This window comes from Chiloscyllium plagiosum, unplaced genomic scaffold, assembly GCF_037043375.1.
Source record: "Chiloscyllium plagiosum isolate Xiang-an unplaced genomic scaffold, Cpla_swu_hap1 HiC_scaffold_26, whole genome shotgun sequence".
NCBI classification, from domain to species: domain Eukaryota; kingdom Metazoa; phylum Chordata; class Chondrichthyes; order Orectolobiformes; family Hemiscylliidae; genus Chiloscyllium; species Chiloscyllium plagiosum.
Window position 1 is genome coordinate 4,085,960 of NW_028270164.1, and position 14,514 is coordinate 4,100,473.

Sequence of the window (14,514 nt, forward strand, 5' to 3'; positions counted from 1 at the left end):
TGAAACATTAATTCAGCTTTTCACTCTATAGATGCAGCCAAGCCTGTTGAGTTTCTCCAGCACTTTGTTTTTATCTCCAAAGCTAATATATCCTTTTTTAAATTCAGGGGCCAAAACTGTTGATCATACTGCAGGTGTGGACTCACCAACACTAATATTGTTAATGCTGATATAGCAATACTGTTATAGCAAGGCTTCCTATTTTTAAAGTGCAATCCCCTAGCATAAAGGCTACAATTAAATTCTAGAATATTTCAACTAAAACCTCCAGTGATGGTTTAGTTTTTTAAAATTCTTTCATGGGACATTTTTATTAGATTAGATTACTTAGTGTGGAAACAGGCCCTTCGGCCCAACAAGTCCACACCGACCCGCCGAAGCGCAACCCACCCATTGCCCTACATTTACCCCTTCACCTAACACTACGGGCAATTTAGTATGGCCAATTCACCTGACCTGCACATCTTTGGACTGTGGGAGGAAACCGGAGCACCCGGAGGAAACCCACGCAGACACAGGGAGAATGTGCAAACTCCACACAGTCGCCTGAGGCGGGAATTGAACCCGGGTCTCTGGCGCTGTGAAGCAGCAGTGCTAACCACTGTGCCACCCATGGACGTCACTGGCTGATCAGCATTTATTTCCCATCCTTAATGCCCTTAAAAAGGTGGTGGTGAGCTGCCTTTGTGAAACACTACAGTCAACATACTGTAGGTTGACTCTCAAGCCCTTAGGGAGGGAATTCCAGGATTTTGATCAAGTGACAATGAAGGAATAGCAGTATATTTCCAAATCAGGATGGTGAGTGGCTCAGAGGGAAACTTGCAAGTGGTGGTGTGACCATGTATTTGCTGCTTTGTTCTCCTACATGGAAGTAGTCATGGTTTGGACAGCCTTGGAAGGTGATAAGGATCCTGAGTGAATTTCTGCAGTGCATCTTGTGGATAGTATACACCGCAGCTACTGAGCATCTGTGGTGGAGGGAATGGATGTTTGTGGATGTGGTGCCAATCAAGGGGGCTGCTTTGTCCTGGATGGTTCTTGAGTGTTGTTAGAGCTGCATTCATCCAGGCAGAGTGTTGGTACAGGATATTGCTCAGAAAAAGGAGCATTTTGGTTGCATAGAAGATATTTGTAAACTTTCCTTTAGTTTTTTTTCCTTATTATTTTGTGTAACAAACTTATGTTCTTTTGTTAAAATTGAACATCGAATGTTAAAATGGCAGCCTATTGTGAAATATGAAAGGGCTCAGAAAAGATTTACAAGGATGTTGCCAGGGTTGGAGGATTTGAACTATAGGGGGAGGTTGAAAAGGCTGGGCTGTTTTCCCTGGAGCACTGGAGGCTGAGGGGTGACCTTATAGAGGTTTATAAAATCATGAGGGGCACATGGATAGGATAAATAAGACAAAGTCATTTCTCTGGGGTCGGGGAGTCCCGAACTAGAGGGGATAGGTTTAGGGTGACAGGGGAAAGATATAAAAGTGACCTAAGGGGCAACTTTTTCCACGGAGGATGGTACATGCATGGAATGAGCTGCCAGAGGAAGAGGTGGAGGCTGGTACAATTGCAACATTTAAAAGGCATTTGGATGAGCATATGAATAGGAAGGGTTTGGAGGGATGTGGGCCGGGTGCTGGCAGGTGGGACCAAATTGAGTTGGGATTATCTGGTGGGCATGGACGAGTTGGACCAAAGTCTGTTTCCATGCTGTACATCTCTATGACTATGTAGTCATAGACCACTACGGTAATTAAATTTAAAAATCTTATGATCCATCAAGCCAATTTTCACTTTGAATCTTAACTAAATTAAGAATAGTTGCAATTTTAACACTTAGAATCACAGGAAGGCACAAAATGAGTGATTTTCAAAACTGCCGAATTAAAATGCAGAATGCCAAAGCAACTGGTTAGATTAGGATGCATCAAGATTAGCTTAACACCAGCACAAAACAACAGGCAAAGTTATCTAATAAAACTTTGGTTATGAGAACTGAAATTGCAAACTAGCATTAATTTAGCAGTATTTGTGCTACCCAGGGAAAATATATCACATTATGGTTGTTGTGGCAAGTTAAAATATGTTCAGGGTTAGGGTAGCTGAGTCTTACAGATGAGCCAGTAATAAAATGAGGCATGTTCTTCACATACTTGTCCCATACTTGACTTGGGAATGCAACTAAAACACACAGAAACGGTTCAATTTTTAAGTGCCAATATTCATCACCTTAAAGAGGTCATAAACAATTGCAAAGCACAAATGGTGGAGTTAAAATCATTGTCAGCTATTTGTCATGAGATGGTGATCTGGGATTTTTACAACTGTTACAAATTCATTTGAAAATAGTGATGTAGATTTTCCCTGTAACATTCATGATGTCATGATCCCACAACAACTGTGGCAAGCTCTCCCCGAAGTGACAAAATGTGTCAGCAGTTACACAGTATGTTCTCTTAAAAATTACAAATACAAAGCAGGTTTCAGAATTAAGCCCTAATATTTTACTTACAGTGACAGGATGGTAATGTTGGCTGTGGCTGACCCCAGTGTCGGGATTGTAGAGAGTAGATTGTGGTTGATATTCCTTGAAGAGCACAAATGATTAATCAGTTTGAAAACTTCTGATATTTAACATTCAATTCTTTCAAGTAATTCACAGAATTTATATCTCAAACTACTTACACTTCCAGAAGTGTGTGAAGACCCTCGAATACTGGGTGTTTTGTGGAAACCAATTGATTATGACTCAAGTCTCTGCAATAAGAAAGAATTCTAAAATCAATGTTGAAGTCTCATAAGATTTTCCCAGCCCTAATCAAGGAGAGGAGAATTAAACACTTGTGATGACATAGAATTGCTGTTATCCTATCTCCTGTATCCATCATGCCTGTCCATGCTGACCTAACATCTGCTCACCACAGTTCTAGAAGTCATATTTGAATCTCTTCATGGTTTTGTCCCAATCTCAAACCTGCTCCTCTGCTACCAATCCATTATTCTTGCTAAAAACACACTGCCGACCACTTTTCACTTCAAGACCTTTCTTAAAATTCACCTCTTTCATCATACATTTGGTCATGCATGTAACACCTCTATGTCCCCCTTTTTTTTGGGATTAAACTCCTATGAAACTTTGGGATATATAATTTCATTAATGGCTTAAACACAAATTCTTGCTACGTGATAAAAAGAGGCAGAATTTCTAAATTCAGTGCACGTGCGATGTAAAAAGAATGAAATAGCCACCAACATAATCTTCATCGGAATGAGAAGAAGACTAAAGCATTTAAAAATAAGTTAATCATCCCAATAATGCATTAAGTTTCCCAATTTTGTTATAGGAAAGCATGCCCTTCGCCTGTCAACAGTAATCATTCTACAATAATCTTTCCACAACAGAGCATCATTTTAGGAGAGGCAAGGAAGATAAAATGTAAACCAAAGCCACAATTCATCAAAGCCACAAACTACTCAAATCAAAGAGTCCAAAACTAAAACAAAATTAGACATCATAATCGAAATGTGATGGGGAAACAAACTTTAATATGGAGTAATTTCTTTCAAAAAGTGGATCAATCAGCATTATTCATTTTCTATTTCCATAGTTCCAGCACATGGAACTCATATCATGATGTTTCTGCACAGAAAATTCAGGAGTGCTCATAAATTCATGCACAGGTGCACTTGTTGCAAATTGTCAACATATCATTCCCTGGAAAGTGAAGTGACCATTGTTGACAAATTGTTAAAATGAGCCATCCATCAGCAATTGCTAAATGCCCTGTTCATTTACTGGAAGGTTAGAAGCATTGAAGACTCTAAGTTTGCATTCTTTGCCTGTACCTCTTACTGGAAAGAGGACAGCCGGCTCCTAGTGCTGACAGCTTGACTGTAATATTCAAGTCCAAGTCTATCATAATCTTAACAGGACTGAAAAGCAAGATGGATAACTGAGGCAATGCTGTATGAGATTTCCACAGTCTGTTGCTCACAGTCACAATTTGCACACAGCTGCTGACAGACTGAACATGCATGAACAATGTCTCTATTAAAGTATAGTCTGGAGTTTGCCCTCAGTCTCTGTTCACGTTTCACTTAAGAAAATGCTCATCTGTACAACATTGATATCACTCAACACTTGGATGAAAACAGGCTCATTAAACCTGGATTTTTTTCACTTTTATTGACCATTTCAGTGCTGTCTACTGTAAAAGCTTAGCCTCTCTCAAAGGTCCAAGCTGCTCTAAACTTAGTTTGGTTTTCTCCCTTTCTTTATTATGCTTGAATCTTTAACTACCTCCACTTGACCTACAGGAGATTGCACGATGGGAACACGTGTGCAAGCCAGAGATGGAGATCATGCGTGTCAGACACAGCCCATGATTATGTACCACCACATAGTGAAATAATCATTCAAAATATACCACAAGCATACAAATATCAAAACAAGAGAAGTTGGATGTTTGTAACAAGTAGTATATGTTTGGGAGTAGGCCAACTGTCCTGGACATCCAAGCAATGATGAATTGTACATGGAAGAATAGAGGGTGGTGGTACAGAGTTAAATAAGAGCTTGAAAATCTTAAGAAACTAATGTAAAATAAGGGGGTCAGGATCAAAACAGAATAAATATTATCACTTTCCAAATCAGCTTTACTCATTTAGAATTAGATTTTATTGTCATGTGTACTCAAGTATACAAGTACTTAAGGACAGTGAAAAGTGTACAGTGTCATCATTCCTGGCACCATCTTAGATACAAGGTACAAAATTTTAAGTAGAAAAATAAAGACACAAAGTTAAAAGCTAAACATTACAGTCCTTCTTAGTACAAAGTAGGAAAATAATAAAAAAAAAGTTAAAAGCTGAACACAATAGTCAAACATTTAAATAGTTAGAAATAAAAATTTACCCCATTGGGAACCGAGCAAAAGTCTATCATCAAATGCTGAATTTGCTAAATGTTTAGTTGACACAGTATAATTGAATTATTACCTACAAGCTCCTTGCAACACACGACTTGAGCAGGAAATGCGCTGAAATACAGCACTAAAGGCTGAATAATTTTCTATGCCAGCAGCTGGCAGAAGTCACTGCTGATCATCTACACATTTGAGAAGCTCATTTAACCAGTCCCTGACTCATTCACAGAGAGGACTGAAATGGAAGCAAGGTGTCAGCTCAGGGAACCTATCACAAAGTCATACATTGCTAACTTCCAAATTGCAACACAAAGGGATAAAGTATTTATCTTCTGTTCCTATCCCACACAGGATTAAACAGCAGATTGTGCCTAATTGCCAAATGCTTATCCTGTTGAAAATCATAGGGAATGTGAAATCTACCCAATGGAGTACCACAATAATTCTGCCCTAGAGTTTTTTTTTTTAAGAAATCATGAATTTAAATCTCACCATAACAAAGTATGAATTAAGGATGGGCAAAAAATACTAAACAAAAAACCGGAAAATGCTCAGTATGTGGTAAAGGTTTAAAATACAGTGTGTGTTCACTTGCAGGAATGATGCATTTTGGAAGATGCAATCCCAGAATGAAATATACAGTAAATGGAAAAGTCCTGGGGAAAACATGTCCAGAGAGATCTGGGTGTTCAGGTCCATTGTTCCCTGAAGGTGGCAATGCAGGTCAGTAGTGTGGTCAAGAGGCATACGGAATGCTTTCCTTCATCAAAAGGGGTTTTGAGTACAAGACTTGGCAGGTCATATAACAATTGTATAAAGGAGGAGAAAGTGAGGACTGCAGATGCTGGAGATCAGAGCTGAAAATGTGTTGCTGGAAAAGCGCAGGTCAGGCAGCATCCAAGGAGCAGGAGAATCGACGTTTCGGGCATAAGCCCTTCTTCAGGAGCCATTCCCGAAGAAGGGCTCATGCCCGAAACATCAATTCTCCTGCTCCTTGGATGCTGCCTGACCTGCTGCGCTTTTCCAGCAACACATTTTCAGCAACAATTGTATAAACTTTGGTTTGGCCACATTTGGAATACTGCTTACAGTTCTGGTCGCCACATTACAAAAGGATATGGATGCTTTGGAGAGGGTGCAGTGGAGCTTCACCAGAATGTTGCCTGGTATGGAGGGTGCTAGCTAAGAAGAGAGGTTGAGTAGGTTAGGATTATTTTCATTGGAAAGAAGGCGGTTGAGAGGGGACCTGATTGAGGCCTACAAAATCATGAGAGGTGTAGACAGGGTAGATAGCAAGAAACTTTTTCCAAGAGTGGAGGACTCAATTACTAGGGGTCACGAGTTCAAAGTGAGAGGGAAAAAGTTTAGGGGAGATATATGTGGAAGGTTCTTTACGCAGAGGGTGATGGATGCCTGGAATGCGTTGCCAGCGGAGGTACTAACAGTGGGAATGATAGCGTCATTTAAGATGTATCTAGACAGATACATGAATGGGCAGGGAGCAAAGGGATACAGATCCTTAGAAAATAGATGGCAGGTTTAGATAGAGGATGTGGAACGGCGCAGGGCTGGAGGGCCGAAAGGCCTGTTCCTGCGCTGAAATGTTCTTTGTTCTAAGAAAGAGACTACAGTATTTTATGTTTTCAGCATTGACTCTCTATCTTCATATATTGTTTTTCAGCATTTTCTATTTTAAACTGTAAACCATATCACTAACACTGCACTAGCATTGGAATGCAGACAAGGAAAATCTAAAATACAAAGTTAAAACATTATGTCTTACTGACTGGGTCACTACAGTGCTTAGTAAGTTCTATAGAATTGTCTCAATTTGTCTACTGGGAAAAAAAGTATTCACAGCAAAATCCTTTAATAACCTGCATTGATACAGTTTTTAAAAAAAAAACTAACCTGCATCTATATCATCATTCAAGACATTCCAAATACTTTACTTACTTTTTCAAAGCAGTCATTTTCACCTAGGTGGAGAAGACTGCTAATTTGCACATAAAGAACACAACCTAATGTTTGACGAATAAATAGTGACAAGGATAAAAGAACTTCACAGTTTTCCAACTAAGGTCATGAGAATTTTGCATCCAGTTAAAGTGCCTGTCTCTTCCAGGGACAGGTAGAGTTGAGGAAACAGGGTGGCTGCAAAAGCACCTAGTCAGGCTAGGAGAGTGGGCAAACAATGTGGACAAGTGTGAGGTTATAAACCAGGGCAGTAAGCATAGAGAGGTCAACTATTTCCTAATGAGAAAAAGGTTTCTGAAATCTGAAGCACAAAGAAACAAGAGAATCCTATATTCGAACTCCTAAGATTAACATGCAGATTCAGTTAGGAAAGCAAATGCAATCTTAGCATTCATTTCGAGAGGGCTAGAAAACAAAGCATGGCCGTTCTACTGAAGCTGTACAAGGGTCTGGTCAAACCATATTTGGAACATTGAGAGCAGTTTTGGGCTCCGTATCGAAGAAATGCTGGTCTTGGAAGGGATCCAGAGGAAGTTTATAAGACTGATCCCAAGAACGAAGGGCTCGCCATACAAGGAGTGGTTAAGGACTTTGCGGTTGTACTCTGCGGAGTTTAGAAAGATAAGGGGATCTTGATTTTATTTTATTTTACATGCACTCAAGTACAAAAGGTATGGTGAAAAGTGTTTAATGTCGCCACACAAGGCGCTACATTAAATACAAGTACCTAGGTACAGAACTTTTAGAACAAGGTAGAAAGCTAAGCATTGCAGTAATTATAGTATAATGTAAAACATATGAAATAAGGTTAAAAGTTACACATTGCAGACCTTGTTAGAAAATACAGAAATTAAGCTTAAAGTTCAATCATTACAGTCTTTCTTAAGCGCTTAGCTACAGTGGGACTAAACTTTGAGGAATCACCTCAAAGGTCCACACTGGGCTGAGAGACCGCCACATACTGCCAAAAGATCATGCCGGGCCGAGAGACTACGACGCTGGGCCGAAAGTTGAAACTGACAGAAGAGAGGGGGGCCTAGACAGACTGGACATGGAGAAGATGTTTCCACTAGGACAGAGTAGGACCCAAGGGCACAGCCTCAGAGTGAAGGGACGACCATTTAGAACAGAGATGAGGAGGAATTTCTTCAACCAGAGGTTGATGAATCTCACTGTTGCTGAGGGCTGTGAAGGCCAAGTCATGAGTGTCTTTAAGGGTGAGGTAGACAGGTTCTCGATTAGTAAGGGGATCAAAAATTATAGGGAGAAGACAGGAGAACAGAATTGAGAAACCTGTCAGTCATGTTTGAATGGTGGACCAGACAAAATGTGTTGAATGGCCTATTTCTGCTCCTATGTGTGATGGTCTTTTGAAAATAGATTTGCCTCTGAAATGTCCTAAAAGCCAAATTATTTCCATAGCAAATGAGGATAGCCAACAAATGCTGGCCTTGCCAGTTATACCCACATCCCATTCAAGAATGAAGAAAAAAAAACCTCCGATAGTGCAGCACTCCTGCAATACTGCACTGAAGCCTATATAAGGTACTGTCTTTTGTGTGGCTTGAGCAAACAACCTTCTGGCCCTGATGAGAGCTACAACTGGGCCAAGGCTGTATATTTGTAACATAACATGCTTTGACCAATGGCTGAAAAACCGACAAAGCCCTTAAAAGCCTTTAGGTTTTTCATAGTTCAACTCCCAAATGAAACTTTATACGACATATATTACAACAGGAGTTCATTTTTCTAAAGAATCAGAACACTGTTCACACTAAACTAATGAAAAATCATTTCTGTGGCAATCCAGTGAGACTAATATTCACTCCAATTCTTGATATCACATTATTTCACAATCTGTAGGTCCAGTGATGGCATATGGCTTGATGTCTATGTAGAGTGAGGATTTGCTCAGCTGCAAGAACCACTGTCATATTTATCAAATACAAGTTATTGATGACAGTTTAAGCTCCTTTAATGAATACAGATAAAATGAATAGTTTCACACATATAACTAACAGAACCTAATACATAAGTCTCAAATTTAAATAAACAGATATTTAAAACAAAATGCTTGTTATAAGAGCAATAAGAGCAGAACCCTTCTTGATTAACTCATTTAAAAAGTAGACTCAAAAAGGCACAACCTGATTCACGATGTTCAAATATGACAATGGTTTAAAAGGGGTTCAAGGTTGAGGAACTGTACTTCCTAACCATTACAGCAAGCTGGGGTTTAATAGCGGTTATGAAAATTAATGCTTTATTACCTTCAGGAATCAAGAATTCTTTACACAGGAGATTAAACAGGTTAGACAAAGTCAGTGATCCAGCAAGAACATATTGTAGAGCAGTATTAATGGCCTACAAAATCCTTCCTGTTTTGCACTCGTGTTTTCTTATATTCTACATTATAAATGGAGCAACACAGGAAATGCAACATAACTATTGACACACAAATAAATCAGAGACTTAATCAGATTTGAACACATTAGGGAGGAAATGCAAAATGGTCCCATATTTAAATAATGAGGATATTCTAAACATACAAGCCAACTCTTGCATCCTTAAACCTACCATGGAACAGAAACAACAATATTAGATAATTATTCGAGCGTTTATAATAAATTAATAGATGAATGCTTTGAATTCTGAATAAGTGGCTGCAGAACCAATTGTTAGTTCCATGTACATAACTACATAGAATCATAAATTATTCACAGCTCTGATATTACACAGGGCACAGGTGCTGATAATGTAGCCTTTTAGTGCCATCAATGTCTGAATTATTCAGATACTGGAAGCACTGAAAGTGTCTGGGAAACACAAGCTTACTGATTCTGAGCTTTAAAAGGTCTGCCATTATCCACAGCTCCAACTTTCAGGTGAGGGTTGATTCCTTTCTGAACACAAATGCCTCTTCTCGCCAATTTTTAATACATCTGTTTCAAAGAATGATTTGCAAAATAGTTAAAGTACACATTTTACTGCTGCCTGAGTTGCAAGTTGCAATTATTTCAATCTGCACATTTCTTTTCTATACATTTTGAAATGTCAACTCTTGGAATATGGGCACTGGTGGCAAAACAACCAGCAATTATTGTCCATCCCAAGTTCCTCTTCAGGTCATTGTGGACTGCTTTCTTGAATCACTGGAGATCCTGTTATGGTGAAGTATTCCCGTAATGCTGTGAGGTAGGGAATTCCAGAATTTAATTTGCTGCAACACTTACAGGCATTCATTTGGGTGCCAAAAGCCAATGCTCTAGAATTGCCTTTTGCCTTCCCCCCCACCCCACAATTCTTTTCAGGGCTTCTTTCAAAAGTCAATCTTTGATCATGCTTTCAGTTACCTTCCTCAGCATTCCTCCTACGTATTGATATTCATTTTTCTCCCAGTTTTTTTCTAATTAAATTTTATTGCATGATGTCAGACAATAAAAATGATCTTTCTTAAATAAAGCAAAGTACTGTGGATGCAGAAAATCTGAAATAAAAACTCACTTTTCCAATACGCTGTTTTGGAATCATTTCTTTCTCTGTCTCTTAAAAATCAGACCAGGGTTATTACTGGAATTATCCAGTCTACATTCCTTTTATTATCAGTGGGAATGTTTTAGGTGAACCTCCCCAAACACCCCCACCCCCCAACTTTTGTTTATTTATTGCCCTGTTACTAACCACATCTTTGTCATATAATCAATCCTCACCTCCACTGTATCACAGATCTTCCCCCCAACTCGTTTTTTTTTAAACTAACATTATGTTCTGATGTCAGTTGCTGCCAAACCAGTGGTTACAGTATTTTTTGCTTTTATTGCTCTGCCTGATTTCTATACACTGACCCTTGCTAGAAATTATGCTCATGGGAGTCTGGGTAAAATAGAATCAGATTTGGATGTGATGCAATTAAACTATCTGTACAAACTCACTACATGAAACAACTAATGGAATCTATTAGAGAACTGCTCCAGCCTCTGAAAAAAATCACAAGTCAGCACTTTCCTTTCAGGACCAATTTAAGAAAAGGGAAAGAGGGATAATGGATTTGAATTGATATCTGAAAGGGAAGTTAACTTTGCACTTGGAATGCTGATTTCGGTGGTTTTCACTTCCACTCTTCACCCTGGGTTCCAGCAAGTTGCAGAAAATGCGCCAACAAGTGCACAATGCATCACTGATTCTGTTAAAGCGGCCAGTCGTATAAACATTTAGTTCTTAGTGAGGCAGGTTTCCTTAGCTGTTCATCACAACATACAGGAAGAAATGGAGACCCAGGGAGCAACATTTCAACCAGCCTTCTCTGGGGAAGTAACAATGTACTGATGCATGGGTATGTTAAAGAAGTGCTTCTGCCTACTTGCGGAACGTTTCAGAGAACATCTCTGGGACACCCGGACCAACCAAGCCAACCACCCCGTGGCTCAACACTTCAACTCTCCCTCCCACTCCACCAAGGACATGCAGATCCTTGGACTCCTCCATTGCCAGACCATAGCAACACGACGGTTGGAGGAAGAGCGCCTCATCTTCCGCCTAGGAACCCTCCAACCACAAGGGATGAACTCAGATTTCTCCAGTTTCCTCATTTCCCCTCCCCCCACCTTGTCTCAGTCAAATCCCTCGAACTCAGCACCGCCTTCCTAACGTGTAATCTTCTTCCTGACCTCTCCGCCCCCCACCCCACTCCGGCCTATCACCCTCACCTTGACCTCCTTCCACCTATCGCATTTCCAACGCCTCTCCCCCAAGTCCCTCCTCCCTACCTTTTATCTTAGCCTGCTGGACAAACTTTCCTCATTCCTGAAGGGCTTATGCCCGAAACGTCGATTCTCCTGCTCCTTGGATGCTGCCTGACCTGCTGCACTTTTCCAGCAACACATTTTCAGCTATGTTAAAGAAGTTTCAATATACAGGAATGCTGGATTTTCAAAAGCAGTAGATAATAAAAAATTTCTTCTTCGAAACAGTTTTTCTAGATGTTTTACTGCAGATTGCAAAGGAAAAAGGAGGCTGCTTTGGCAAATTTCAACTGTTTCCAATGGTTACTCCAGATGTCTAATTACTTCCTATTGACAATGAACAACTTCCTCCAACAAGCTTACAATTGGATGTGTATAAAACACTTTAACAGCCACAGAATTGAACAAATTCATAGTAGAGAAATAGTAAATTAACACTATTTGGAATTCTAAATCTCTCGTTCACTAGCTGAAACGTCCACAACGAGACTAGACGGCCTGTTATGGTATCTTTATCTATAGAGGGTTAGTGACAGAAATAAAACAAGAGTTTTTTTTGGAAATTAATCACACCTGAGACAGTCAACATGGTGGAAAAGAAGTTGTTTTAGAGCAAAAGTTTTACTTCAGTCAGCAATTTATTCATTGAAGCTAGCATAATAAGTCGACACATAATTTGAGAGTATCTGGCTGAATCTATGTGGACACAAGGTCGATACCACCACACGCTAAAAATTGTTAGCGGCAACTAAAAGCTTTGAACAGTATTGCAACATTTCTGCATACATTTACACCAAAGAACATTCTTAGGCAATTTTCCACATTGTTAGGTAGATGCCAATGGTTGTAGGTTTATAGTGTCCTAATCAGCAGCTTCTCAAGGGTATTTAGTAATGGGAAATAAATGATGACTTTGTTAGTGTGGCACAGATGAATTAATCAAAATTTGACAATGTTTTCTCCTTCAAGCATTGGCAAAACTATTTGAATGCTGTTTGAAGAGACAAGGTCAAGCATTGAGAATTGCAGTGTTTCAAAATACTGGGATAAGTAATTCTAATTAAGTTAGACAACTGGTGGGGGGAAAAAAAAAGAGAAAACAACACACGGTGGCACAGTGGTTAGCACTGCTGCCTCACAGCGCCGGAGACCCGGGTTCAATTCCCGCCTCAGGCGACTGACTGTGTGGAGTTTGCACGTTCTCCCAGTGTCTGCGTGGGTTTCCTCCGGGTCCTCCGGTTTCCTCTCACAGTCCAAAGATGTGCAGGTCAGGTGAATTGGCCATGCTAAATTGCCTGTAGTGTTAGGTAAGGGGTAAATGTAGGGGTATGGGTGGGTTGCGCTTCGGCGGGTCGGTGTGGACTTGTTGGGCCGAAGGGCCTGTTTCCATACTGTAATGTAATCTAATCTAAAACAGTGGGAATCATAATCAGATAGCTCCAGCTGAAAAATTGTCAACACCAGAGGCACAATGAACCAAACATCCACTGCTATATCGCATTCTCAATGTGCCTGCCACTATTGAAATAATCATCAATATCTGTCAAAAAACTTTATTTTGTTGAATATGTAGAACTTTTTGTGCTACTTTATGTATTTGCTTTTAGAAAAAAGGCTCACTATAACCAATGCTGAATGTACAGCACCAAAAATTCAACAGAAGATTGCCTGAAACCATTTGCAGCTCATGGCAAGTACAAATTAGATTAGATTAGATTAGATTACAGTGTGGAAACAGGCCCTTCGGCCCAACAAGTCCACACCGACCCGCCGAAGCGAAACCCACCCATACCCCTACATTTACCCCTTACCTAACACTACGGGCAATTTAGCATGGCCAATTCACCTGACCCTGCACATCTTTTTGGACTGTGGGAGGAAACCGGAGCACCCGGAGGAAACCCACACAGACACTGGGAGAACGTGCAAACTCCACACAGTCAGTCGCCTGAGGCGGGAATTGAACCCTGGTCTCAGGCGCTGTGAGGCAGCAGTGCTAACCACTGTGCCACCGTGCTGCCCACTTTTTTTAACAAGTCCACATCGACCCGCCGAAGCGCAACCCACCCAGACCCATTCCCCTACATTTACCTCTTCAACTAACACTACGGGCAATTTAGCATGGCCAATTCACCTAACCTGCACATTTTTGGATTGTGGGAGGAAACCGGAGCACCTGGAGGAAACCCACGCAGACACGGGGAGAATGTGCAAACTCCACACAGAGAGTCGCCAGAGGCGGGAATTGAACCCAGGTCTCTGGCGCTGTGAGGCAGCAGTGCTAACCTGTTTGAGTAACATAAGGACACTTTGTGGAGGACTGCAATCCAACCCAAAGGACTCCTTACAAATAAACTGAGCTTTTAGCAGTGATGTGTGCAAACTTAGGACTGGTTCACATACTTGGAATCTTAGAATACCATTTGGCCCATCAAGTTAGTCTCCTCCCCTGGACAGATCCCACTTTCCTGCTCAAATCATACCTTTTTTTTTAAAATGTAGAAACACATTCAATAGCAGAAAATAGATCATAGACCTTTCGTCCACAACTGTTTACAGAAAACAATTTAACATTCTAAGCATCATTGGGGCCTCACTGGGAGTACTGAGGAACATCCCTTTCCTATGCTGAAATCCATTGAGGAAGCAGTAGCATGGCATTTTGAAAATCACAATACAATCAAGCAGAGTTAACACGAAAAAATAAGAAAGGAAAATGATGCCTGACAAATTTTAGAAGGTGTAAAGAGAAGGGTGGTTAAAAAGGGGAAATGGTAAATGCAGTGAATATGAATTTTCACTACATTTGATAATGATTCCAGACTACACAATTATCAACAGAATAATGTGTTTTTGCATATAAATCCTAA

General features: G+C 40.2%; 1 protein-coding gene across 1 annotated transcript in view; it reads right to left on the reverse strand.

Annotated features, from left to right (window-relative positions):
• The window catches only part of LOC122563029 (leucine-rich repeats and immunoglobulin-like domains protein 2), an 86,286-nt gene that overhangs the window by 41,349 nt on the left and 30,423 nt on the right, over nucleotides 1-14,514 (reverse strand). Inside the window, exons 2-3 of the mRNA XM_043716348.2 lie at nucleotides 2,686-2,757; nucleotides 2,513-2,587 (exon numbers count right to left, since the gene is read on the reverse strand). Coding sequence (XP_043572283.2) covers nucleotides 2,513-2,587; nucleotides 2,686-2,757 — 147 coding nt within the window. The remainder of the gene's footprint in view (nucleotides 1-2,512; nucleotides 2,588-2,685; nucleotides 2,758-14,514) is intronic.